Consider the following 26836-nt stretch of genomic DNA (forward strand, 5'->3'; position numbering starts at 1 on the left):
TAGAACAAGATACGGCTTGGTGGAGAAAGTAGTCATCTAGAGCGGAGTATACGGGGGTAATACTACTAAGTACGATGCGCTCCCTCCTACACATAGCACCCCTTCGAAAACAGCGAGGTAGGGCCTGTCGAGGACCTCCATATCCCACACCATACCAAATCGGGGCTCACAATGCGATGTCAACATGCTACTGTAGTGTGAATACTAGTTGATACGCTGTAGGGGATATACTGTGCTATAATGTCTACCTCTACCCTCCGATCCCCTTACCCTTCTAAGGAGGATAACCTCTCTTACCAGTTGTGCGACCTTGCAGCTTTTGACATCGACCATATCGATGCTAAGAAGGATGATATTGAGGAAATCGGTAGTACACTGAAACTGGACGGGTCGGAATTTACGTTTTCTCGCTCAGCTCGGGACAATACCCAATTATTGATCAATCGCATCTTTGATCTCCGGACTGAGTCTGCTGGCATCGCTGAAGGGCCCGTCTTCGCCACTCTGCCAGAGGTTAGCAGAGCAGTTATCAATTTCATGGCGCGTGACGGTTTTGCTCAGGCGACTCAGCTGGCTCGTCAGCCTGATGGTTTGGTTGTCCGACTTCCTCGTGAGAAGCCTCTTCCGAAACCTAAGCCGATGACTAGGTACATGGGCTTTCGAACTTTTTGATACCATCAATCGCTCAGGTGGGAGAAGTTTGCGAAGGATAAGGGTCTGGACGATAAGAAGAAGCGCAGTAGAATGGTGTGGGATGAGACTTCTAAGGACTGGGTGCCGAGGTGAGGCATTTACGGTAAAGGAGTACTGGAAAGATGAGGCCTGTTCAGGTGGGGTCCTAACTCTATCAAGCATAATCAAGAGAAGATGAATTGGCTGGTGGAGGTTAATGAGGATCGTGGAGACAATCCGTATGCGGATGGTTGTGGGTTCGATTCCTGGGAGGGGTATTTCTATAAGGTATGAGGATCCTTTCGCCAAACAGAAGGCGATTGAAAAGCTTGGCCACGCGAAACAGAAGGTTCGCGAGATGAGGAATAAGCTCGAGGGAGTTGGAAAGAAGATGCCAGCCGGTACGCTCCTCTGGTCCAACGCCGCCCTCAGTGTTAGTCTCGTACAGTGTGGGAATATATTTTGGCTTTCCTCAGCTGAGCTCACGAGAGTCTTCACTTATTACAGACGCTTATACGAAAATCAACTAGGATTCCCTGCAATTTCCTCAAAAATTCTCCACCGTCATCAACACATGTAGTCGACCAATGTTCCCCTCACCATTCGTAAGGTATCTCTGGTGGCCCTGAACTGGGTTCAATCAAGCGTGGTACGATCAATCTGAAGGAGAGCTTAGCCCGAGCTCAGAAGAGCTCAGCATCTAGTGGCAAGTGAGATGGTATTCGTCTTTGACTAGTCGAGGGCTGGAGTTATAGGTTTGATAAGCGCCAGAAGAACGAGAGGGAAGTGCCGGTCACCAAGCGCCGGAAGGTTGACACTGCCGTAGGGCTCCACTACGGGTATCAGCCTTTGCGATGGGCTCGTTTGTTAGACTCCTATCAATGAGGAGAAGTCGAAGAATCTCGCAGTTATCGGTCGTCTTTTGAAGGGGGAGACCACGTCTACTGGTACAGTGAAGGTCGATAAAAAGAAGGCTGCTGGATGGGGGCAGACCTTACATGAAACCGCTCGGAAGGAAGAGAAAGCACAAAGTGGCGGATCTAAAAAGTAATAGGAAAACTCCGCAGTACTTTATGAAGTATTAGATGTCCTCGGTTTAGGAAGAAGGCGCATCGATGACCGCCTCTCAGCCGACTTCTGTTGCTATGATTCCACTCACCAACGTCACTTCTACAGTTTCACTACTCTGTTTGATTTAGTCTTCAGTAACTTGGGAAACCGGTCTTTGCATTGTTACTCATGTAGTTGGGGTCGAAGTCATTGAAATGCTGGTAGTCGGCTCCGAATCCAGGATATGTAGGGCGTTGAGAATATTTGTAGATCAAGGCGTTAGTGATGAATTAAGGAGGCATTTCACTGCTATTCCCTGGATCATCAGATGTCTAAGCCGGGCTCTGGTGCCGGGGGGGGGGGCTGTCGAAACCCGATTGTAGCGTTTGAATCATCAAATCACTGCTATTCTGCTGGACTGCGTGTCGATTAATTTGTTGCTGGTCTATTCTACACGTTAGTGCTGGCAGTGTGTTTTGCATAGAAAGCAGGGCGTGCCATTTCCTATGAAAGGTGGTAGTTAGGATTTAAGTTGACTCAACAACCACAGATTCCACAATGACATGATATTGCAGTACATTCACTTGTAAATTGAGATGCTTACGGTCCATGATCGTCTGCGAATGTCGCTAGGGCGAAACCAGCTTGAACCGCTAGAACTAAGCGTCGACTGTATCTTGTTTTTCAACACGCTGGAATGGTCTAGTTGGTTATGACGACTGCCTAACACGCAGTAGGTCCCGAGTTCGATTCTCGGTTCCAGTATTTCAGTAAGTGCGATGATTGTCCTCAACGAAATGAGTTCATCGTTAATACATACATCGTCCGATAAAATCTAGCTGGTTAGGGGCTCTAGTCGTCGTTCCCACCCACGCGAACGGTATTGAAATCCACACGTCGGAATTTATCCAAATCCCGGTTCCTCTTTGCTATGACTCGCACCTTTCTGCGCACAGAAAAAAAAACTTCGCGGTCTGGTTCCGACAGAACAATCTCCGACAACCGAAGACTGTGCTGTCGGACTGGCGTCAGAGCCCGACGCCTTCGCCTCAACCAAAGGGACAGTGAGAAAGCCAGATGCACTCTCCAACTAGTCTGCATACTGAGTCTGCGTGTCGGCATTAGCCCGAAGATCACACATCCTCAGTTGTCCAACTCCACACAAATTGACTCTGCGGATGAACCGCCAATGCTGCCACGCCGCCGAATAGGAATATCGGAAAACTCACACGAGCTGTAACTCATCACTGGTGATCAATATGGCGCAATAATCAAGTTCGAACCTCCCCGATACTTTGACGAACAATAAACCACATCGCTAAAGATACAGAATTAAGACTATGTACTGTAATGGTCTTTGGATAGGGAGGGGTTTCTCCTCCTCGACTATTTCTTGTCCTGACGTGCTCGTTGCTCAGGAGTGGCTGTAGGGATCGGGGCATTGCCGTGTACCATCGGGTTCATACTCGGATACACCCCAGATCCAGCTGGTGCCAGCACCGTCCTAAACGCTCAACAATCACGCGCTGTGACGACACAGCCCCTTCCTGTACTACTGTTTGATGGCAGATCCCTCAGCGGCGGCCTTTACTAAAGCTGATGAGCCAGCCGAGAGTCCTCCGGTTTTCGGCTTAGCCCACGAGACCCGAAGGCGCTGTGATATAAAAACTATTATGAGGCATACGGACATCTAGAACACTTACAGCCCCATTTATAACCAGATTGCTGCCGCCCTTCTCCGCAGCGGCTTTCTCGGCAGACTGACGGCTGGTGAACTCGACAAACGCGCCTGGGATTTCCAAGAATAGAGGAATCTACCTTGTTCACTGCTTACAGTTTGATTTCTCAACGAGGACGATGGAGTCTATTTGTCCGAACTCTTCGAATTCCGCACGAATGTTGCTCTCCCCGATCTGCGCATTCGGATCGATCCCACCTACCAAACTTTGATTCCTGGTAACGACCGAAGCCTCCCCAAGCGTTATAGTACCAATATAAAGAGTAGTGATGGAGGTGTCCTCTGGTGCCTCCAACTGGAACTTCTCTGCTGCCTGTTTGAGTATCTTCTTAGCCACGGGGTCATCAGTGCCGTGATATCTGAGAAGTAATATTCAATCGCACACACCAAATCTTGAGAGAACATTCCCCCCTTTCTGACCTGTCCCGTATATTCTGATCGTTCAGATCATTTCCCTCAGGCTTAGGCATCTCATGACGATACCTAAGAGACAGTGATAACGATGGGCCTCCAGATGGGCAGCAATGGTCATACGGGCATTCATCCCCGCGATTGCATGTGCCTTTAACAAAGAAGGAGCATATCCTAGCCTGGTTCCGTTCGTAGTACGGTGCGGTCCGGGCCAACTGAAATGAGCAGCTTGAGATGACTACCGAAGCTGAGGAGGCAAGAGTACCTTCTGCAGCATAGAGTGATGCTTTAGCTTGCCATAGGTCAATGCTGGATTGGCGTTTTGAGAATTGTTAAGGGCCTGGTAGTCCCGGCCAACAGTAGACTCGGGTAGACTTAACTTCTCAGCCTCTGACAGGAACTGACAAAAAACTATGGTCAAACTCCTGGATGACCGACGACAAGCCGAGCTTACCTTATCTCGAACTTGCACTGGGAGCCCGAAGTCCAGGTCGAAGATGCAAACTTGACAGACGTTTTTCATCCTAGCACAGTTTTGGCAAAGTACGGTCTGCTTATACCTGCATGCTGATCATCAGCATCAGCACCGTATTCACTTCTACTTCGTTATACTACCATTACTACTACTACTACTACTACTACTACTACTACTACTACTACTACTACTACTACTGCTGCTGCTACTACTACTACTACTACTACTACTACTACTACTACTACTACTACTACTACTACCTCCCCTTGGAGCCAGCTTTCCATCGGAACATAGTATAGGGCCTCTCACATATCTTACATTCATCACCCATGGGTTCCTTCTGCATTCTAACATATGGGTTGTCACCTGAGGTAGTAGTCGACTACTACTACAATGTACAGTATAGGAGGGTGTAGTACCAAGACAGGTCTCACAGACGATGGGGAAGGTGGCCTCCTCTGCCCCTATATGGTTAACACCCGATACTATCTGCTCTCCACGCTCACCCATAGCAGCTGGGAAGGATTGCCGGAGGAGACGGCACGAGGAGGAGAAATTGCGTCACGCGCCACGAAATTCAAGGTGGCCGTCATCCTCAGACCAATGGGCCTGTATCACAAGGATACTTCATTTAAGGCGCCTTGAGTATTCTTAAACTTAAGGCGTCTTATCGTGCTTACTTGTGTAGTGAAATAGGATGTCCTAATTACTTGAGGTATACTTAAGGCGTTACTTAAGTTTAAGGCGCAATTTGCTCCTATGAAACAGGCCCAATGCCAGTGTTGGAATATATGTTGGCTTTGCTCAGCTGAGCTCAGGAGTTTCTTCACTTATTAGAGGAGTTTATATACGAATTTGGGTAGAAGTGTACAGAGACCAATAAGAAATTTCCAGAATTTCTTACGAAAATTTTCACCAACACATGTGCATATTTTCCAATTCTGAACTGGCGTTGAGGATAAGTCAAGTCCATAACCCCAAAGTATTCCCCTTGACTGTTTTAATGGACCGAGGCCTCCTCAATCGGGCCACTGCAGCAGATGCCCAGCCAACACCAGGCTACATGTACCTCGAAATCGCCAGTAACATACCGCACCATCTCCATCTTAATCGCATATAACTCGCTTCATTCAGAGATGACATACGCACCCAATGGATCGCATCAGCTGGAGGACTACCTATGTAATAAGATAACCACCAAAGACGATGCCAACGTCAAGTTCAAGTGTTTGAGGATAATTCGGTAGTGATGGTGACCATGTGGGAGGTAGTAGTGGGTTAGGAATGTCCTGGACCCCGATGCACAAGTGCAGGCCTGTATAGACTTCAGGAAGAGGATACAACGGTGAGGGACAGGATTTGGAGGAGTTACGGTATTAAGAATATCCTCAGACGAGCAGATGTGGTGAAGTCATGTCGGATGTACCGAGGGCCTGTCGACCCACTGAGAGGTGATGCTCCGAGTAAAGCAGTTCGAGAAGAGGCCGAGGCAGCGTTGAAAATAATATTCAATGAGGCCGCCGTCTCTGTCGGCTCACAGGAGTCTCGGCAAGCTACTGCTCCCTATTCTGGTCTGCATGACAGGATTAAGGTAGTACGGTGTGGTATAGGTACTATAATCACTGTTAGTAGGGGTTTGGCTCTACTACAGGGGGCGGCCCACCTCCTCTGAATTCATGGGGAGCATCACCACCACCACCTCCGCAGCAGCAACAGCCAATACCGTACCCAGGTGAAGATAAGTGATTTCGTTAGATATGGCAGTGTGTTTGGAACAGGTGGTGTGTATCCTGGCCCACCAGTGAGTACCGGTCGCATGCAGGGTTTTGGTAATCCCGAATTCAACGATTACAATAATACTCAACCGGTAGGGTTCCTTAGGATTAGTCCGGTCTTCATACCTCCCCCTTAGGCCTCAGCGACCAACACCATCGCTAGCAAGGTCGGCCAGGCGGCTGCCAGTGCTGCCAGTGTTTTATCATCAGCGTACCAGAGGTGGCACGGGGGTACTCCTGGGGCCTCTGCGCAGTATGCAGGATATGGGTGAGGTGGGAGAGTATGCACACATTAGGTAATTGGTATTTTGGTAGGCAGACTCCAGGGTACGGCTACCCGGGTGGTCAGGAGTATAACCATTATTCGGATAGGGGCATGTGGGTACCTCCTCCAGCAGTTGATAAGGTGGGGAGGTCTTCCCTAAGGGCGGTGGGATGCTCCACTTAGGCCAGCGAGAGGGTGCAGATGACAGTAGCGGCTCCTAGTGAGCAACACCATCGGACACCTGAGTACCGACTTGTCAGCCAACTGACCAGTGGTTCGGTCGCTGTCGGGGTAGGGTCGTGTCTGCCTTGAGGTCCTTATGGTTGGTGTGCCTTTAGGTCTTCCTAAAGAGGGTCCAAGGGGAATCATCTGAATACGGTATAACAGAGATAGCATCCGAGTTGGGCGATCGTATCACTAAGGGTCACCCACAAGCCCGGCTGCGAGCTCTGAGGGCTGTGGAAGGCCTTGCTGACAGAGAGGAGGTAATAGTGCGGATGAACATCGTCACTGCGCCACGAAATTATCCCTAGGTACGGGATGTCTGTACTGATTGTGTTTCTGATCCCCAAGCTCTACCCCAAATCTGCCGTGCTACAGCGGCTCGAGTGTCCCGAGCCCTGCATGGGGCCAATGGTCATGGTCCAGTGGCTGCTCCCAAGCAGTCGATGCCGGACCTGCTTGACCTTGGCGGTGGGGATAGCGCTGTGGAGAAGCCGGTCGAAGCGGCCGTGGTGGACAATGCTGGTGGCGACGATTTGCTTTTACTTGGGGAAGCTGATTTCCTCGACGCCCCTGTTAATTCGAATGCAAAGGAGGTCGATCTGTCGGGATTGAACCTGGGTGGATCGATAGCCGCAGGAGACAAGAACAGGCAGCTCCTCCCAGGCTACCAAACAGTCGGTGATAATCTTCTCGGAGAGCAGTCGGCATCTGGGATTCTTCCCGTCCAGCAAGCGTCTTCACTCCTGCCCGACTTAGCTGTGGGTAGCATACAAGCCAACGGTACCCAACAGACCCACTCGGCAGGTGGCTACACTATGGGTGGTCAGCAACTTGACGATATATTCACTGAGGCGGCCGCCAAGGCCGCGGCTCAGGCTGCTGGCGGGCCGTGTATGGATGGGAAATGTTCGAATTTTACGAGTGTTGGTCAGCAGTCGGGTAAATCATCAGCATTCAGTTTTATCGGTAGTGGTATTCGCCGATGACATTTGTAACGACATAATGTTATTCGTGTTTTCTCCTTTCCCGCTGTTGATTGCGTTGTTGACATACTATTAAACGCAGCAACGACAGAGTAAGGGAAATGATTATGACCGTGGCGAATTAGAAATATCATCCGGTGAAACCTCATCAGATGGCGCCCCAGGAAAGGTAACGCCTTGTGGCACTGAAACGTAATGACTCGAGAGTGTATACAAAGAGGTGCTTACCTTTGCCGAGGAACCTGACGATGGCAGCATAGGGTGAGGGAGATGAGAGAATTGACGTTGGACAGTCAGTGAGGAGCAGACGGGCAGTGGCCTTGAGAATATCCACATCGGTGGACGGTCGTTCGAGTTGAGCTCCACCCTCACCGAGACCTTCTTCGTATTCTGAAGAATTCCTGATAGACGATACAACTACATAGAACCTCACTGGTACGGAGATCCTCATGGATTGTCCGAAGCCAGGCGAGGTCCTCAGCTATCTGAGAGCATACGAATCTTCTTCCCTTGTGGCCAAAGACTACTACTACCTCGTCACTATCGTCCTCTACGTTGGACACGACAGTGTCATTACTGATGATTGTCGGAGTGTCCCCAAAGGCCGTGTTATCGTACATGGCGACACTTGGGGGATTCTCCGAGACGGCCCCTACATACTGATCACGGTTGAGCCTGCAATTTGATATGTTTGGCGGCGGCGGCGGCGACGGCAGGCCTAGTCGACTAGGGCCGGTTACCCAGTGTTAAGTTTGTTGAAAGCAATGAAGGTGGTATTGAGTGCGTAGCTGGGCTGAGGCAGCGGCTCCTTGGGTCGGGGTGATGGATCAAATGCCAACTTCAAGTCTACTCCACCAGGCAGACTCCTACGGGACTGGGCGGGCGCTGGTGGGGGAGTTCGAGGATCTGTTGAGGGACTCTCGTCCGGGGTCTGACGAGAATACTGTCACTGGAAATGATGACAGGACGCTTACCAGAGTGAGTTCTGACAGGTTGGACAAACGTGTTCGATCAGCATTGTCATCATCAACATCGTTCTCCTTGTCCGAGGCTGCCAATGGTGTGTGAAAGGATGGAGTCTCGTCGATTAAGGGCGGGCCACTTTCACCGCTCGGTAACTTTTCCATCTCGGGTAACCTCATCAACTTTAACTTTTCCTGTCTTATATCTCTCGTAAGCTTTTCATTAGTCGTCATGAGCTGCATTCTATCCTCCTGAGTTTGTACAGTTACCAACAGCGCAGTGGATCTCCCCCCTACCTCTAGCTGTGCTATATTGGGGTCCTTACCGACTTGTTGCGACCGCCACTGCGACTCGAGAGCATCGCGATCGCGCTGGGCTGATATCTACAAGGACCGCATGATGCTGATACTGTTGGTCAGAAAGCATCACTAGCTCAGTTGCAGTAGCAAGATGGTTCGAAACGGCGGATACGACACGTTTTTGGACGGCCACATGTGGTAGGAACCTGATGGTGACGGTCACATTGGTTGTTGGTTACACTTACTCGAACGGGGGCTGTCGCTCCCTATCCGCCGGTTTGGTGAAATACCTTGTTGAGGGTACTACCACCTCACCCCCTTGGTAGGCAGTCCAAGGCCGTTGTCGGCTCGGTGTGGTCGCTGACAGAGGATACCCATCTGTCCTCCCCCTCACCACAACTGGTCCAACCTGTCTTGACAGCGAGCAGATCCCTGAGCTTAGCCGTTAACTCAGTTTGGTTGGCCACCCGCCGCCCTGGGTAGTCATCAGCCCTACGATTCATACTGTTTGGGATGCCCCATTGTTACCCTCTCAGCTATTGTGGCTACTCATTGCGCAACACATTCGTTGGTAAGATAAGTCTACGCTGACGACGAGGAAGCATAGTCAAGACGCACAAATACGAGGTTGCCGGTTTGGACGGTGACACCGACTGAATAATGCTGGACTTACAGACTCGGAAGACACGTCGTGCGACCACCAGACGCGCACACAGAATATTGGGCGCGCGCAAGATACGTTTGGTATCTTGCAATCTTGCGATTCTTCGAGCGGGATGCGCATCTTCCATGTCGCTCGTCGTTTAATGTTGTGAAGCGTTATTGGTGGATGACCATTCTTAAGGGGCTTGGGCGCGACTACTGATGCTCTTACACCGTTGTTTTGTTCTTCTGGGGTCCCCTACGGCTGGGGGTACCACAGACGTCGACTGTTCGCCGTACTCGTTCGTCATCTGATTGTCTGTAACGGTTTGGTATTTTCCTTGCTGCTTTCCAATCTTGGCTGTTATTTCACATAAGTTGCTCGATTGTACGTGCATTCCTTTAGGCGAATTCCTCCTACCTGCGACTCAAGGCCCCTTTCTGGCATTGCTCCCTGAGAGGCCCTCTCAGAGAGGGCTGTCGTCCGAGTCGGCGCTTTGTATCTCAACCGACAAGTTTTCCCTCGAGATCCCCCCCCCGTGCTTTGAGAAGATCTGCGGAGTCGACTGGCCTGTTGACGTTTCAAGCTGTTTGTCGGTTGTAAATGCAGAATAACCCGAATTGCCGCTTCTTGTTGTTGTGATGTTTGTTTCCCCCGTAATGTCGGTCGTTGTCCGTGTTGTCAATGAAAGGGAGTTGGGCATCAGTCCTATGGTTTCATCTGCCTTGTCCAGTTTGCACCTTCCTTGTAGAGGGCTATGCGAACGTCTAGTGTTGAATCGGAGCGATTTTCACCACCCTCAGAGGGTGTAGTGCGCTCAGCTCGTCGCCGGTATTCCAGGGCAACCTCAGTCCTTTCCAAACTAGCAATTGGATCATTAGCGGCCACTCTTCCGATAGCGGGTAAGCTTTGAGTCCCCATCACGTCTATCATGCAGCAGTCATTGGCTCTACTGCTTATGCTGTGTTCCTTGTTAGATGCTGCGGCCTTTGTGCAAGTGCGTGCTGTTGAGGGAAGCCCTTGTGTATCTGCTGACAACAAGTGTTACTTGGGTGCTACTATTGTGTCGGAGATCCCTGCGACGACAACAAACCCTACTTTTAATGCATCAGCGTCGATCACGATATTGACTGATCCGGCGCAAATTGGCCAGGTGCCGGGCACGACCACTGGCTTCAAAGCTTCCATTACTTGCGACCAACTAGCCAACACATGGGTCCGTTACCCCGACGGAACTGTTGGCTTTTCACATGCGCTCTTCACCTTCCCCTCTAAGGATGCGGGCTCATATAGCTTGAAGGTCTCTATTGACGCTAACTGTGTAGAGGACAATGCAGCAGTGCAGTACTCCTCTTTCGCATCTAGCTGTGGCCTTATATCCTCTTCTGGTGCTTGCTGGGCAGTCTCCTATACGGGAGGTGTCAGGCAGTACAACGGTCAGAACACCCCAGTTTGCCGAACTTCTTCCGCTTCTGGAATGGCGAACTCTGTTGCTGGCTGCATGAACAATGCTACCTACCCTGATGTCTGGGCGCCTACTTTGATGCTTGCTAGTCCTAGTGGCTATCTGGCGGATAATGGCGTCGAATATGTGGACAGCTTCTTCACTGGTACCAAGGTCAAGCTCTACTTCAACGAGCCTGTTATGATTGGTACTGGTAAGGTCTGCTTCCTTGCTTACTCAAGCGCTGGTGTCTTCGACCCCATCGCCTCAAGCTGCGTTACTCCCGCAGTTTCCGCTACTATCTCCTCAGCGATCGAGGCCACGGCCCCCGCTGTCAAAAACAGGAGATATTACATCACCGTTGATGGTAACGCTGTCCAAGACTTGGCTGGGAACTACTTCCCTGGTATCAATGGACGACGTTTCACTGACTTCGCTAGCGAACAAGGCAGCTTCCCCGATCAATGCCGTGTGAAGCGTACCGATGATGCTTCCTACAGCTGGCCGGCTGGTGGTCTACAGAACGCTGCTCAGTTCTGTCAGATCAGCTTTGTCCGTCCTCTTGGTGCCCCCATCTCCTACTACCCTGCTCATGTTAGCAGTGCTCCTAAAACCGATGCTGCCGCTGCCGCCGTTTCGCTCAGCAGCACTCCGGCTGATACTGAGCTCTGTTACACCTTTGCTGAGTCCATCTTCTGGGATACCTGTGGCTCATCTACGTGCTTCACCAACGAGTGGAGTTTCAACGCTGTTCCTTCTGAAGTCAATCTTCAGCTCAAGATCGTCTCCAACTTCTCAAGTGCGTATGGTACCGTTGAGGCTTTGAAGACTACTTGTACGAGTACCGAGCTCGGCACTAATGGTCGGGCTGGATGTGCTTACTCTTATCTCGGAACGGGCAAGGAGCAAGCTCCCGGTGTGGCCGTGTCTGGTGGGATCGACGTCGCCGCAGTCTCCGGCCCCTGTTGGTTAGCTCCTAGTGCGAAGCAAATCTGCTGCAAGCCTGCCGCTACCTTGCGCTCCTCCGCCCCAAGCATGCTCAATCAGCCTAACTTCGTCATGGCCACCTTGAAGGAGAGAGCCATTGGTTTCGCTGGAGAGTTCACTCATTCATTCTGGGTTAATGCCACCGACGCCGGTACCGAAAAGCCGAGACCACTCTGGGTTGCTTGGGAAGGCAAGGAGGTCGACCTCACTGCTGGTGCTATCAATGGTCCATTGGAATCCGCCTTTACCCAGATCCCTACCACTTCGCTCACCGGTCAGGCCGGTTATTACGGTTTTGCTGGTTACAAGCAGGGTATTCATGTCCACTACAACCGTCACGTGACGGCCGGCTCTGGCGGCTACGTCAAGTTTGTTCCTCATAGCTACTTGCAGAGGAACAAGAAGACTATCGCCGACTTGCGCGCTGACGAGTGGCACACTAGTGACTCGACTAATCCTGGCTGCCTTGTTACTGCCACCGTCTACGAGGACCCTGCTTCGTCGTCATGGACCGCAAGCACTCGTAAGTATGGCAGCCCATGCCGTATTCCCGTTAGTTCTGCCGGTAACGGAGATCCCGTCGATGCTCTGCTCTACAGCAACAACCACCTCATTGTGAACCCGCGTTCGCTGATGCCTGGTGAGACCTACACAGTCATCTTCGACAACGGCACCGTGGTGTCTTCGGATTCTAGTAAGATTGATACCTTCCACTTCACCACTACTCTCAAGCAGTCGATCAACTGGGGATCATCCGCCAGTGATGCTTCCCGGGATACTATCTCCCCGAGAATCTGCTGTTATGTGGCTTCCACTACTAACTGGCGTACTTCCCTTGCCTCGATCTATGCTATGAAGGACGCTGGCTATGTTCACTACAGCCAGACCTTTATGACCACCTTCTATGGACCAGTGCGTCTCGGTCGTGGTAACTTCAATATGAAGTGCCAGGTTGATGGTCTTACCACTCCTAAGGTTACGATTAATGCTCAAGATCGTGATCAGATCATCCCTCGTGGTCACAAGCTCTTCATCGACCCTCGTGACCCCCGTGATGGTAAAGATGGTCTTTGGGTACCTGCTGACGGCACAACCCCCAGATGCTACTGGGAAGCTGACGAAGATGCTATCATAGGTCTCCCAGCTGGAACTCAGATCTCGCCCTTCTTCCAGGTTGAGCTCGGCGACAGACGTTCCCCTGTTCTGTTGGATGTGACCCCTTACGCCAAGGCCGGTTGCTCTGCTACCTCTGATCCTCCGTGTGTGACCCAAACTGCCCTCGCTGGCGGCTATGGTGGCCGTAGTCTCAACTACGCTAAGGTCAACTCTGAGGACGCCTTCATCACTCTCACCTTCGATGAGATGGTTAAGTTTGGTCCTTGTGACATCACCTTGTCCAATGCTGGTGCTACTACCAGTGCCGAGCTCGGCCGCACTGAGTTCATTTGGGACTTGGATGGAGTCACTACCTCTGAGCACAGCGCTGGTGTCTGGTCTGTCGGCAAATCCGCTTTCTCGAGCGTCACCAATCAGCTTACCGTTATCCCTGACATTACTGCAGCTTCTGGTGGTGCCGCTGCGCAGTCCAAATGGCTCTCCGTCCGTCTGTTCGACCTCCAGAAGGCTGAGACCAACACCGAATCTGGAACTGGTGCTTCTGGAACCGCCTGTACTGCTAGTTATCCCTCGGGAACTGAGACTGGCTTCTGTTCTCACAACATCCAACGTACCTACCAGCTCGTCCTACAGCTCCCTGGCACGAAGCTTACTCCTCTGGCTACTCCTTGGAACTTGAAGATCCCTCACTGCGCCTTCTATGATTGGGCTGTTGAGGCTACAAACGCTAAGGAAGCCAACGGTGTGGTCTCTGGCCATGCTGACTTCGTTCAGGGTGCCGACAAGGTGATCACGATTCCCATCAAGATCAACGACGATGTCTATGCTCCCAACATCACCTACTCTCCCTGTGGTCGTAGCTCTAGCACTGGTCCTCAGGGCCGCAAGGTCTTGGGTCACTGCTTCAACTTGGCTGGTGTGGAGCCAAGCGTTGGTTCTCCTTCGTACTATGAGTACCCCCAACCTATCGGTACCTTCGAGTTCCAGGGGCCTATCACTGGTCTCATCCCTACCAACACCACTGGCGCTGGTTATGACCGCGGTGTCGCTGCTGATGCCGTTGCCCAGGGATACTGGTTCCCCTTCAACAAGGCTATCAAGCAGACCGTCCCGGTCATGTTGGAGTTCGACGAGGATGTCACTATTGACGGTGACAAGAAGTGCATTGTTAGCCAAGCCATTATGACCGATACCGCTAACTCTGACTCCTCGAGGATCATGACTTCTGAGCTTTACACTGGTTATCAGAGTGGCCGCAAGCCTACCAATCCTATCCCGGATTATTATCTCTATGCTCAGAACTACACTGCTGAGAGCGCTTACGACTATGGTTGGAACCACAGTGTCCTTAAGTATCCCGACTGTCAGTGGGACACTCGCACTACGTACGGAGCTTGCAGAGATAACAACTCCGATGTTATCATGAGTCAGTATGCTACATCTTACACCTGGTTGAAGTCGGCGACTTGGAGCGACTACAAGCCAGATTCGACTACTACTGGTGACACTGGCTCTGGAACCACTGTTACTGAGTCCAGCACTGATGCCTTCCAGAACATCAACTACTTCACTATGGGTGACACCAACTTCGTCCAGTACAACGGCTCCTACAGCTACTGCCTCAGTGCTGCTACCCCGGCTGCTGCTGACTTCTCGGGAACTCAGACGTGCGCAACGACTATCACTCGTTATCGTCTGTTCTTCTTCCTCCAGTTCACTCCTATCACTGCTTACAAGCGTGAGGGCAACACGTACTACAGATCGGTATTCCGTCTCAAGTGCGAGGCTGGTGCTTTCAAGGATGCTGCTGGCAACATTGCTGATCAGACTGGTGTGGACTATCGCTTCACTTTCTATCAGCCAACAGCTGAAGCTGCCTTTGATGGTCTTAGCTCATACCCCGTGGTCGGTGGTACCAACAACAAGAACTGTACTGACTACACCACTTGCACACAGACTAGTGATGCCAATGGTGGTCCGTCTGTTACCAATACCTCCAACATTATGTGGTCGTTCACTCAGCCTGTGACCTTCCAGCCCTTCTCTCCGGGTGATGGTACTGAGTGGGGTCACAAGCTCCTCCACCGTGAAGGCCCTGGTGATAATGCTATCGACTGGCGTAACAGCTTCGAGGGAAACCACTATAGCCGCGGAAACCTTTCTGGTGCGGCTACTGGTAACCAGCTCCGAGCTGTGTTCTTCAATGGTACCATTAAGAACGGAACCATCCAGGCCGGTCATCGTTGGTACATTGATGGCAGTGGTGACTTGCAGTTCGGTGAGCAGTTCTCTCGCGGTTTCAACACCATCGGTGAGTTCTGTAACAACACTAACAAGGTTGGTCACGTTATGGGTTCCGGTGTCGAGGCTGCTTATGTACACTTCTGTGAGAAGGATGTCTCTCTTTCCGACTTCGCCATTCTATCTGCTGACAACAAGAAGATGATCTTCTCTACTAAGATGAACCGCATCTCTGAACACAACACTGGTTCCTACGATCAGTCCAACCGTCAGGGTGATACCTGGGCCAAGTACATTGGCTTCTATGCTCCCGAGGGTCTCTTTGGTGTTGGGCAGGTCCACAACTACACATTCTGGACCAACAAAAGCTCTGATCCCAACGCTGATTCATTGATGAGGTGGGGTCAAGGTGGTATGTACTACGAGTCTGGTGGCGAGAACTTCCTCATGACTCGTCATTCTCTCGGATACAACCACTCGCAGTCTGCCTTCTACACGTCTCCCGACAATCCGTTCAACTACCAGACTGGTCTTGACAACTACGTTGATGAGTTCCATGTCATCTATGGTTTCTTCAATCCTGCCTTGGGCAACCTCTACGACTTGAAGCCCGAGGTTCTGATGGTCCTCCCTGGTGCTCGTCTGAACTACGGTTTGATGAACCCGGATGGAATGAGCTATCGTGAGAAGAACGCCTACTACTCTATCAACGACAGCAGAGTCGATCATGATGGACCATTCGGTGTCACTAACGACTGGCTCCGTATGGACTACAGGTCTGGTTTCGGTTATGACGTCGATCCCATGGATCCTCTCGGTCTCCCAGCACAGCGTGGTGAGCAGACCAAGGCTGCTCGCAAAGCATTCCAGCAGGTCATCACCGGTCATGCCAACCAAGGCTTCTCTGTGGGTTTGATCATGTCCGATGCAGTTCAGCTGTCCCAGCTCTCGACGAAGTCCATCAAGATCTACGACTGCGGTGAGTACGTGCGTATGTATGGCACCATCGTTAACGAGCCAAACTGTAATGAGGATTCTGCTTCCAAGACGGCTTCTGGTAACTGGGCCTCTGATAACACTTACACTCAGAGCAGCAAGTTCCTCGGAACCTTCTCTGCTGGTACTGGCAAGACTGCTGACAATGCTCCTGCCACCTTGGTTTATGAGGTTACTGCCGATGGTAGGTGCAAGAACTCCCTATCTGGCAATTCCCAGTGTGTCGCTGATACGAACCCCGTCTACATCTCCATGAACAACTCTATCGGCCTCAACCTTCTCGTGGACATGGTTGTCGTTTCCACTCCGTGGTACGTCAACTTCACCCACAGCCACAAGTACACCATGGTTATTGACGACGAGGTCTTCTATGCTAATCAGTCCTTCACGAATACTGGTGATGCCACCAAGACTGCCAACGTGAAGCATACTGGTCTTACCCTCAAGTCCAGTGGTGAGCCTCAGGCTGATAGCTCGTCGTTGATTGGATCCAGGATTACTCCGTGGTATATTCGCTCTCATGAACCTCAAATCGTTAAGGCTAAGCTCGATCCTGCTGATGGTGCTACTATGGTTCCTCGCAGTGTCCGCCCAAAGATCTGGTTCAACACTGCCATGCTCCACGCCGATAACCTCAACAGGCCTATCCCCTATGAGACTGGCATGCCTGAGGATGAATTCCACACCCTCAAGCCTACATTCAACCAGGATGCCACTGGCCAGAGCTATACTGCCGCCTACGAGCTGGTCAACCACACTACTAGCGCTTACTGTACGGGTCTCATCTGTACTTTGTACCACACTCACCAGAAGCCTTATTTCGATCTCGACCAATATGTCGATCAGTTCAAGGGTGGTCGTGACTACACGTTGACCATTCCTGATGGTCTTCTTTATGATAGCAATGGCGAGGAAGTCTTCCGTGGTTTCCCTCGTGCTGATGCTTATGTCCGGACTACCAGCACCGACGTGGCTCAGTCTTACTCCTTCTCAACTGAGGATGAGGATATTATTCCTCCCACTGTGCTGTACTGCTGCGTTGTGTCCCGTGAGCCGACTAAGTTCGCCAAGGACCAGTGTGACAACGGCTATTCGTTCAACTCTCAGTCCCAGAACATCACCACTAAGAGCGGTGCATTCAAGTTCAAGTGCGTCTTCAGTGAGCCCATCATGTTCAGTGACAGCCGCTCTCGCTACTTCAGCGCCAGCTCTGGTGCGTGCACGCTCAAGAACGACGGGCTCATTGGTGATCCTGCTGGTGCTGCCGGAGCGGAGACTCCTGACCGTGTCCGCGATGGTAAGGCCCTTGACTGCACGATCAAGCACCATTCTATGGTCGTTACCACTGCTGAAGATCTCGACCCCGGTACCAACTACACGTTCTACTTGGATCATAAGTGGATTAGAGATTACTCTGGTAACAAGCTTGATCTGTCCTTCAACGGCAACCAGACTCTCATTGAGTACTGCGACCCCAGTCTACTTTTGCCTATGGATCAGTCTTACTGCGCCGATGGCTCTTCCAACCGTATGCCGCTCACTATTGAGGGTGTTCCTTCTGATGTTGCCACTGATGATACTCTTCGTACTTGGCTGGACACCTCCCTCAACAGACACAACAGGACTTCGTCCTATAAGTCTTACAAGTTGAGGTTTACTACTGGTAGCGATTTACAGCAAGAACAGTGCTGGAACTGTGACAACGCGAATGACTGGAACACCGCTGATAAGGTCTACGCCACGGCTAGTAACACCTTGCAGATCAACGGTTTCGACATCGCCACTTCTGGCTCTGTCTTCTCTGGTGCCCGTACCAACGCTCATGGCTGGCCTGATCTCCATATCTACAGTCAGAGCTCTGCTCCTTCTAGGAGTGCTGCTCCTTCTTCTAGTAACATTGGCAATATGGAGGCGAGTTTCTATCCGAACGATCGTGTGCTTCTACGCTTCAATAGGCCCATCGTGCCCTACCTCTCCCCCGATCAGACTGATGCTGCTGGTCTCACTGAGGTTGACTGGTCAGCGGCCACGAAGATCGAGATCCAGGACTGTGGCCCTGATCATCAGTGCAACTCTGGGCTCAAGATTGGTGGTGCCACCACTAATGTCACCTTCGGTAGCGCTGCTGGTTACTCCAGGACCGAGACTTCGAAGTTGGAAGTTGTCTATGGTTACGACTCTATCTATCTCAACCCTGGTGGAGCCACCCCACTTGCCTTCATCCCTGGCCACAAGTACCGTGTCACGGTGCCCGCCAAGATGGTGAAGATGTCGTCTGAGTATACCTACGGTGGCAACATCAACCCGAACGGACAGTTCATCGGTAGCGTTCCCAACTACAAGAGGCAGTTCGTCGAATTTGTGGTGTCTACTGCGTCTGAGGATAGACGTATCTATTCACCTCTCGGTGAATCGATACTGGCCACCCAGTACCTCAAGTCTGGTGTCACTGGTTCTGCCCAGGATAACTACGCTATCATTGACAAGGCTTATGATGATTCTGCTAACATTAATACTGCCGACTACATCAACAACATCGATTCTATCAAGGGCTACATATTGTTACCTTCTTGCGAGAACTTGGTTGCCACTCTCTCCTCCAGTGCTACTGACCCTGGCACTACTGCTCTTAGTACGTCCAAGGTCACCTCTGGTGTCACCACTGACAAGTACGTGTGGATCTTCTTCCCGGAGAAGGTACAGGCTAACACCGAGAACAACTACTACGCTGTCCATCTCAACCGCACTGTTGGCACTCCCAATAACGGCGATGATGGCGACGCTGTTTATGAGATTGGTAGCTCCGGTATCCAGTTGACCAATGGCTACTATCTTAGCTTCCAGTTGAGCGGTGCGTCCAACCTCCGCCATAATGGTCTTCAGTACTCTCTCGGTATCGCCAATGGTGCACTCTTCACTGATGGCGGTATGAAGCGTGGCACCTACCCTAATGCCAACCCGGCTGGTACCGCTGCCACTAGTCCCATGGCTGCTTGGCAGAACCTTGGTATCAGTGATGAGGTGAAGCCCAAGTGGATCTACTGGCACAAGGATGGCCATTCTCACATTGGTATCTCACAGTGCTTCAAGCTTAAGATGGCTTCGTATGAGGCTGTCGAGCAGGTCGATATAACTCCTCCGGTGTTGAGAGAGACCTTCCCCGCGAATGGTACACTCGCTGCTCATCCAGCGACTATGATGTTCCTTGACTTCTACGACAATTCCAGTACTCTTGCCGGCTCTACTGCCTCCAGTGACGTCGAGCTCTACGAGTGCAACACTAAGGTCTGCGATATTGACATGAAGAGTCGACAGTCGGGTCCCGACGCTCTTGCCAATTTCCAGCACTGCTGTGATGCCAGCTCATGCGCCTCTTTCGGTACGATTGAGACCCGCGCGGGTGTTGGCAAGTGCAGTGGCAGCCTCGTCTGCGAGCACAACGAGGATATCTTCGTGCAGCCTTACACCACGACAAGTGGTGAACCTCGCACGCGTCTCTACATGAAGTTCTCGAGCGCGAGTGATAATAAGGCACTCAACAGCGGTAAGTGCTACACCATCAATGTGAAGGCTGGTTTGGTTGCTGATGCTGCTGGTAACCTCAACGATGCTATTGTTGAAGCAACTGGCTACGCCAAGTATTGGTTCAGAACCCAGAGACTCGCATCTTCCAAGCTCGACTTCACGCAGCCTTCTGCCGTGGCTTTCGATCCTGCTCAGAATGCCGTTGGTGTGGAGAAGTACAGAGCCTTGTCGGTCACTTTCGATCGCGCCGTGGCTCTCGACTCCTCAGTCGCCGGCTCTTCTTCGCTTCAGACGAGCATCTACTTGCAATCGTATGATCCCTATTACGATGATGCTAACAGGCCTGCATCGGCTGTCCTAACGAGTGGCAAGAAGATCATCAACTGCGATGTCACTCCTCAATCTGCTGAGATCCAGGGCATCATCACCAGTGGTGAGGACTATACTCGTCGCCATGATGGCCCTGTGCAGTTGAGTGATGACGGCAAGACGCTCCGAGTCTTCCCCCAGGGCTTCGACAACGACAACAGAGTCTACTGTCTCATCATCAGTAGCTTTGCTATCAAGGATGCCACTTCTGGTAACTACTTCTCTGGTTTAAAGTGCGGCGACTACTGCTTCACTGTCGCACCATTCACGGGTAATGAAGAGCCCCGTCTACTCGACGTCTTCCCTCGTGACCAGCACGATATGAGCGTTAACGATGTGATGAACGTCGATGGCAACCACTGGTATATGTTCGACAAGAATGTGAAGCCCGGTTCCGGCAAGTTCTACTTCGGTATGACTAGCGCCGCATCTGGAGCTTCTACCAAGGTTGAGGTCCTCGCCGACTCCGATCCTGCTGTTCCTTCGTCAACTGCTGTTAGCTCTCAGAACTACCTTGGCCATACTCGCTTCGAGGGCTCTCGCGTCTTCGTATGGCGTGATGGTTCCCAGAGGCATGGCCAACCGGCCCTCGGTTATGATGCCTCGGCGGTTGCCAGTACTAGCGGCAAGCTCGCAAGTGCTCTCTCAGCTCAAACCGACTACCGAGTGCAGATGGAGTTCTCCAACATTGTGCCGGAGGCCTCCGACTGGCCTAATGCTCTCAAGCCCATCTTCAGGGAGGAAGTTGGCACTAAGTATATGAACGGTCTCTTTGACGCTTACGCTGCGGAGACTCCCGCCCCTGGTGGAAGTGCTGATTATCAACGTGCTGAGACAGGCTCTGGATACTGCAATGGTACTCTCTTCCGTATTGGTGGTACCTCTACTGGTGGCGCTGTCGGCGAGGTCTGCAAGTCCTACGACCACGGTATCACCTGGAACTGTGATAATGTTGCTGGCATGTCCCGCAAGAATCCTCAGATCCTTTGCACTCGCGACTACCTCTACGTGGTCGGCAGTGCTACTGGTGCTAGCGGCATTGTGAGGAGTGCTGATATGGGCGCTTCCTTCACCGCTATTGGTGCGGAAGGCTTCACAGTTAGCACTATCCCGAGTGAGGTCGATGGCATCTGGCAGCTCGGTCCGGAGTTCCCTTACTCTGGTTTCGAGAGTTCTGCTGCTGGTGTTGTCGGCGCTTGGAAGCTCGTGGTCTGCGGTGGTGGCCTCGAGAAGTGCTGGAAGTGTGCTTCCGCTGATTGTTCTTACTGGGAACAAGGTGGCAAGGTTGCCGATCAGGTCAGGGACAGACATGGCGGCCGCATGTTCGCTAACGGTCAAGGTGATCTGATTCTCATTGGCGGCAGTACCTCTGCTGGTGTCCCTTACTCTGATGTGTGGAGGTCTCGTGATGGTGGTGACACCTTCGAGCAGCTCACGGCAAACGTCGCTTCGGATGGTGTTGGAAAGACTGGTGCCGCTTACACTTTCGCCCCACGCACTGACTCTTGCCTTGTGCAGACTGGTGACGATACGCTTCACATCATCGGCGGTCGTAACGACTCTGTCTCTTCGACTGCTACCGTATTCCAGAATGACTGGTACACCTCTTATCCGGGCAGGTTGGACTACTTCGATAGCAACTACGCTGCTGCGAACGAGCATTACATTGGCTCTGGTGACGCTGCTACTCAGTACGCTGCTCGTCCTACCGTCATTGGTGCTTCCCCTCACTGGAAGCAGAAGCGCAGCATCGAGGATGACGTCGTTATCCGCTTCAGCGAGATGCTCCACGATGGCAAGAAGTTCATGCCTAGTCGTCTCGTCTGGGTCTGCCGTGGTACTTCGCGGTGCTCTTCTACCGTTGGTACTGCTTCTGCTGCGACGACCGCTGGTGGCACTTACGTTGCCGTATGTAACGTCACTCAGAGTGGTCCTCTTGGTCGTGGTTGCTGCCAGAAGGTCGGTGTCTCAGCTGACACTGTGCCGCGTCCTATTGTTGGCGCCGGTGCTTCGGCTTCCTACTTGCGCATTGGTGATAATGCGAAGAGCACCATCGGTCAGAGCGAGTACTTGTCGCCTAGCTCTTGTGATGCTAACGCTTATACCGAGATCAGAGGCAATACTCTGAGCATCAAGGGTCTCAGTACTTTGAGTACTATGGCTGCTGCAGCTGATGGCAGTGACATCACTGTCTTCATTCCTGAGGGAAGCGTCTTCGATCGTCACGGCAACACTATTTACAGTGGTAGTATGCCAGATCCTGCGTCCGCTACCTATAGTGACTCTAGCACTAGCCCCACCGGTGGTGCTGGTTTCGAGTACTACTTCACGGCTGCTGTGCAGAGCACTGCTGTCACCATCGATGGTAGCTATCCTGCTCATGCGACCACTCAGTCTGCAGCGACTTCTGTGACAGCTCTCGACACTAACTTCATCATCAAGTTCGGTACCTCAGTGCAGAAGTACTGGAATCAGGCCGGGAAGTATCTCACGATCACTTCTCAGCTTGGATACTCCAGGGCTAGTGCAATCTGGATTCCTGTCAACGACTCGATCCTCATTGACAACAGAACTGCTCTCTTCCAACTTGGAAGCAAGAGATTGGTTCCTGGCCATCAGTACTTTGCCACTCTGTCAGCTAACGGCTTCATCCCGAGCTCTATGGATAACACTCCTCCTGCTAATATGGCTGATAACCACAACGGCAAGGGCAACTCCTATTATTCGTTCACGTTCTTCACTGTGCCGAAGATTGCTGATCAGACTTACGTCTATGGTGACGTGGGCAGCGCTACTGAGTCCTACCGCTCGGCTGTCCCTCCTCCGGCTTGTGCTGCTACTGAGGCTGGCTGCAATATCGCCAACTTCTCCACCTCAGGTCTATCCGATGCTACGGCTACTCTCGCCGTTCTCGACAGGAAGACATTCCCTGCTAATATGGCCACTGATGTACCGGTTCCTACGGCAGCAGATTGCAGTGCCCCCGCTCCGGGAACGTTCTGCCTCAATTTCCAAGTTGCCTTCAACCAGCACATCAACTTGAGCCATGTTGGGTACTTCGAGATCCACAACGGTTCTGCCACTCAGACTCAGACCCAGAGTGGTTGGCTGACAAGTGCTCATTACAAGATCCCGGTCGCCAACGTGATCGCCGATGAGGTTAACAACATCACCTGGTTCCAAGTCTCGTCAGAGGCTAACTTGGAGGCTGGTACCTACTACGAGATCTACATCCCTAGAGGTGTCGTCACTGACTACAACTCCCCGACTGTGAACACTGGTGAGTTCAAGGTTGCATTCCGAACCTTGGACGCTAGTGCACCAGCCAGCTTGCCGAAGGTCGCTTATGCCTCCGTAGCTATCCCAGAGATCGGTTACTTCAAGACCGATCTGGATATCGCTGCTTGCTCTGCTGCCACTGCTAGTGACTCCAACAGAGCTCACTGCTTACCTACCTATAACGGTCTCGACAAGAGCTTCAACTTCGTCTTCACTGAGCCTGTGGCCCCGGTCGCGACTGCTGATGGCACCATCGGTCTGACGCTCTTCTACGGTACTTACGAGACTGTCACGTCTCCTCAGTACAAGGCCGAATTTGACTCTGGTAATGTGAGGGTCACTGTTGCTGATTCTGACATTGCTAAGGGCCTCACCGCGTCCGACACTTGCTTGGATTCTGCCGACGGTTGCCTCGCTACTATCGACCTCCGTCTCCCCAACCGCTTCGTCCAGAACAAGGCTCAGAGCGACGCTTGCGCTGCTGATGGCACCTCATCTGCTTGCAGTGCCGGGTTCTATAATGGTTCCGTCGGTAGCAAGGCTCTCACCTTCAAGACGTACTACCCTATCCCTGCGAGTACGGTCGGCCAGAAGTACGGTGCTGGTGCTGGTGTTGGCTTCTATCCCGCCAACCAGGCAACTACTAACTACTACACCATCAGCCGTGATAGCGCTCTTCAAGTTGAGTTCTCTAGGGAGATCTTCAAGGGTCTTGACACCGCGACCATCGAGGTGGCTGCTACCCATTCTGCTTACAATAGCAGAACCTACCAAGTATCCGATCCCGAGATTGAGGCACGTGGCAGGTATCTTATCATCCGTCACAAGTTGGCTCCTGGTGAGAAGTATACTGTCAGCCTGTCCAACAGCACTGTCCGCGACGTGAATGGCTACTTGAACACCTTCGGCGTCGGTGATGTCACTAGCAAGCTCGATCGCACTTCCTTCGGAGTAGCCCCACTTATCAGATTCCGTCAGAACTTCCAGACGGCCTCTTCTGATTCGGGCTCCGAGACTTGCGACTATGCTGGCACATCGCCTCATGACTCCACGGTTGCTGAGTGCATTGGCTTCACTCCTCGTGCTGCCTTCGGTACCTGCGTCGCCACACCTGATAACAGAATTGTGGTGGCTGGTGGTCATTGCGTCGAGTGCGGCTCCTTCAACCGCCAATGGGATGCCAAGGGAACCAGTCTCGCTCTTGGAGGTTACACTACGGATATCTCCAACAAGACATTCTCCATGGCTACGTACAGGCAGAGTCATGCCGGTACTGGACCTGGTGCTTGGAAGATCTGTGACGATTCTTGCAGTGACACCGAGAAGACCGAGTCCAGAAGTGTTCTCTTCCGTGAGGCGTCTCTTACCGGTCTGCCCGTCAGAGCTGAAGGTGGTGCTCCCTCTGGGTATTCACGTAGGTTCTTCAACGACGAGTTGGCACCACGTGGCAAGATTACTAGCAGTATTTGCTCTCTCAATCAGTGCATGGACTGTATCTCCGGTCCCAAGGACTTCAGTACTTGTGCTGCTGAGCATGTTACTCCAGCCTTCTCATCGGAGTCCTCGGACTTCTTCCAGACTGCCAACGGACAGAATGTCACGTTCGCGTGCTTGCCTGGATATCATGTCTCTGGCCAACCACAGGATGTTCGGGAGTTTAGCTTCACTTGCAAAGCTTCGCAGTATGACTATACATGGGACTACCCCCGTGAATCTGATCAGGGATCCTGTGCTGATGGACCTTCCGACATCACGTGTGTTGAGGACTCGCCTCCTTGTGGTCCTCCTACTGATGCTACCGCTTACGACTTGACCGACTTCGACAGCTTGACTTCAGATGCTGATAGTAGCATATCTCAGAACTGTATGAAGGGTGAAATTCGCTACAACTCCAAGTGCGCTATCAAGTGTCCTGTCGGTTATAACTTGGGCGGTGTCCCCGGTTACAGCACTACTGCTGCTCTCAAGTGTATGTCCGACGAGAACGGAAACTCCGTGTTGAAGCCCTTCGACATCGAAAATCCTACTGCAGGTGGTCCAATCACCTCTGCATGCAAGCCTCTTACTTGCAGTGCTGATGCAATTGCTACCGCGTTCACCGCTGAGATCCGTGCCTACCAGATCCTCCAGCCTGGTGGTATTACCGGCGGCACAGAGTGTGGTGTTGTGTCGAACACTAACAAGTACGGTGACTCTTGCTCAACCGAGTGTAAGACTGGCCACTTCAATGCCTACCCTGACAACCGCGTAAGCTTGTACTGTGCGTGCGAGGACGAGTCCTGTACTAACCTCGTATACCGTGAGAAGCAGCCGACTGCTGAGGATATCACTGCTGGTGGTGCCGAATTCAATGCCTTCACTGACAACGCGATCTGTACCCCGAAGACTTGTCCTGCTCTCGTAGAGGCCGAGCTCAGGGCCAACGAGATTCTTGCTGACAGCAACTGTACTGCGATTGGTCTACCTCAGGAGGTTTGCGGAACCACATGTGCTGAGGGTTACACTACGAAGTTGAATGTGCCTCAGGCTGCTGCCGTGAGCCGCGTCTGTAGGAATGTCTACGACTCTGCTACTGATACCTGGGCTATGAAATGGGCCGCTACTGCTAAGTGTGTGAAGATTCCAACTGACGCCGACAAGGTTGACGTTACCAAACGCAAGGCTAACAAGTTCAGTCAAAAGCTCAAGATTGGCTTCAGAGCGGAGCTTGGTTCTCAGACTAAGGAGGAGTTCTTCCAGGATAAGAAGAACACCATAAGTGATGCAGTGTGCTCGTCCATCGCTCAGACAGCCTTCGGTGAGCTTACTCCTTGCATGCAAGACTTTGCTGCAGGCATCACTGCATACGAAGATTACTGCACGGACGTTTGCTCAGCGTGTATGTCCTGTGATGTCTCTTTGGGAGCCCGTCGTACTCTTCGTGAACGCCGTCGACTTGCTGAGGGTGACCTCAACTTGGATGTGACCTATGAGGTCGAAGCTACTCCGGAGACTATTGCTGATTATCAAGAGGGTGCTGAGGCTCTGGACAGCAATCCCGATGTCAACCAGGCGCTCGAGACGAACATGGCTAGTAACTTGGACTTGGCCGGTGTAGAGGTGTCGAGTGTGACGGTCGAGAGCGAGCCATTGGTTATGGTTACAACTACCACTCCAGCGCCGTCATCTGATGACAGCAATACTGGTGCCATTATCGGTGGTGTCATTGGTGGTCTTGTCGGTCTTGCCATCATTGGCTTCGTGGCTATGAAGGTCTTGAAGAAGTAGAAGGTGACGTATAATTTTAGTTATTATTTGAAGATTATCTCTTGACTATTCATGTGTGCGTTGCTATTCAATTGACTATTATTTCGAGATAATAACCACTACATACTAGGCTC

General features: G+C 51.8%; 5 protein-coding genes and 1 non-coding gene across 6 annotated transcripts; 4 read left to right on the forward strand and 2 right to left on the reverse strand.

The window, feature by feature from the left end:
- Positions 1 to 230: 230 nt before the first annotated feature.
- Pmar_PMAR021777 (ribosome biogenesis regulatory protein, putative) lies at positions 231 to 1840 on the forward strand. Its single transcript, XM_002772411.1, has 10 exons — positions 231 to 367; positions 416 to 513; positions 562 to 647; positions 690 to 782; positions 831 to 911; positions 961 to 1073; positions 1283 to 1382; positions 1428 to 1494; positions 1544 to 1719; positions 1773 to 1840. Exons 1-10 carry the CDS (start codon positions 241 to 243, stop codon positions 1789 to 1791), a joined length of 960 nt encoding a protein of 319 aa, XP_002772457.1. The 5' UTR covers positions 231 to 240; the 3' UTR covers positions 1792 to 1840.
- A 573-nt stretch (positions 1841 to 2413) lies between these two features.
- On the forward strand, positions 2414 to 2487 carry Pmar_PMAR021778. Its single transcript has one exon. It is a non-coding gene; the product is annotated as a tRNA-Val (tRNA).
- Positions 2488 to 3042: 555 nt separating this feature from the next.
- On the reverse strand, positions 3043 to 4856 carry Pmar_PMAR021779 (pre-mRNA-splicing factor SLT11, putative; the record flags this gene model as incomplete). Its single annotated transcript, XM_002772412.1, has 11 exons — positions 3043 to 3226; positions 3279 to 3376; positions 3426 to 3511; positions 3557 to 3658; positions 3713 to 3819; positions 3881 to 3943; positions 3995 to 4086; positions 4137 to 4271; positions 4326 to 4431; positions 4607 to 4712; positions 4766 to 4856. The coding sequence occupies 11 exons, from the start codon at positions 4854 to 4856 to the stop codon at positions 3109 to 3111; spliced, it is 1104 nt and encodes a 367-aa protein (XP_002772458.1). The 3' UTR covers positions 3043 to 3108.
- A 472-nt stretch (positions 4857 to 5328) lies between these two features.
- Pmar_PMAR021780 (conserved hypothetical protein) lies at positions 5329 to 7597 on the forward strand (the record flags this gene model as incomplete). The annotated part of the gene is made up of 11 exons (XM_002772413.1): positions 5329 to 5428; positions 5481 to 5589; positions 5629 to 5691; positions 5739 to 5937; positions 5979 to 6078; positions 6125 to 6213; positions 6259 to 6389; positions 6437 to 6527; positions 6570 to 6677; positions 6725 to 6871; positions 6920 to 7597. The coding sequence occupies exons 1-11, from the start codon at positions 5350 to 5352 to the stop codon at positions 7595 to 7597; spliced, it is 1794 nt and encodes a 597-aa protein (XP_002772459.1). The 5' UTR covers positions 5329 to 5349.
- A 145-nt stretch (positions 7598 to 7742) lies between these two features.
- On the reverse strand, positions 7743 to 8214 carry Pmar_PMAR021781 (hypothetical protein; the record flags this gene model as incomplete). The annotated part of the gene is made up of 3 exons (XM_002772414.1): positions 7743 to 7984; positions 8028 to 8079; positions 8128 to 8214. The coding sequence occupies 3 exons, from the start codon at positions 8212 to 8214 to the stop codon at positions 7743 to 7745; spliced, it is 381 nt and encodes a 126-aa protein (XP_002772460.1).
- Positions 8215 to 10430: 2216 nt separating this feature from the next.
- Positions 10431 to 26723, forward strand: Pmar_PMAR021782 (hypothetical protein; the record flags this gene model as incomplete). The annotated part of the gene is made up of 1 exon (XM_002772415.1): positions 10431 to 26723. The coding sequence occupies one exon, from the start codon at positions 10431 to 10433 to the stop codon at positions 26721 to 26723; it is 16293 nt and encodes a 5430-aa protein (XP_002772461.1).
- Between the last annotated feature and the right edge of the window lie 113 nt (positions 26724 to 26836).

Source organism: Perkinsus marinus (assembly GCF_000006405.1).
Source record: "Perkinsus marinus ATCC 50983 genomic scaffold scf_1104296961124, whole genome shotgun sequence".
NCBI lineage: Eukaryota > Perkinsozoa > Perkinsida > Perkinsidae > Perkinsus > Perkinsus marinus.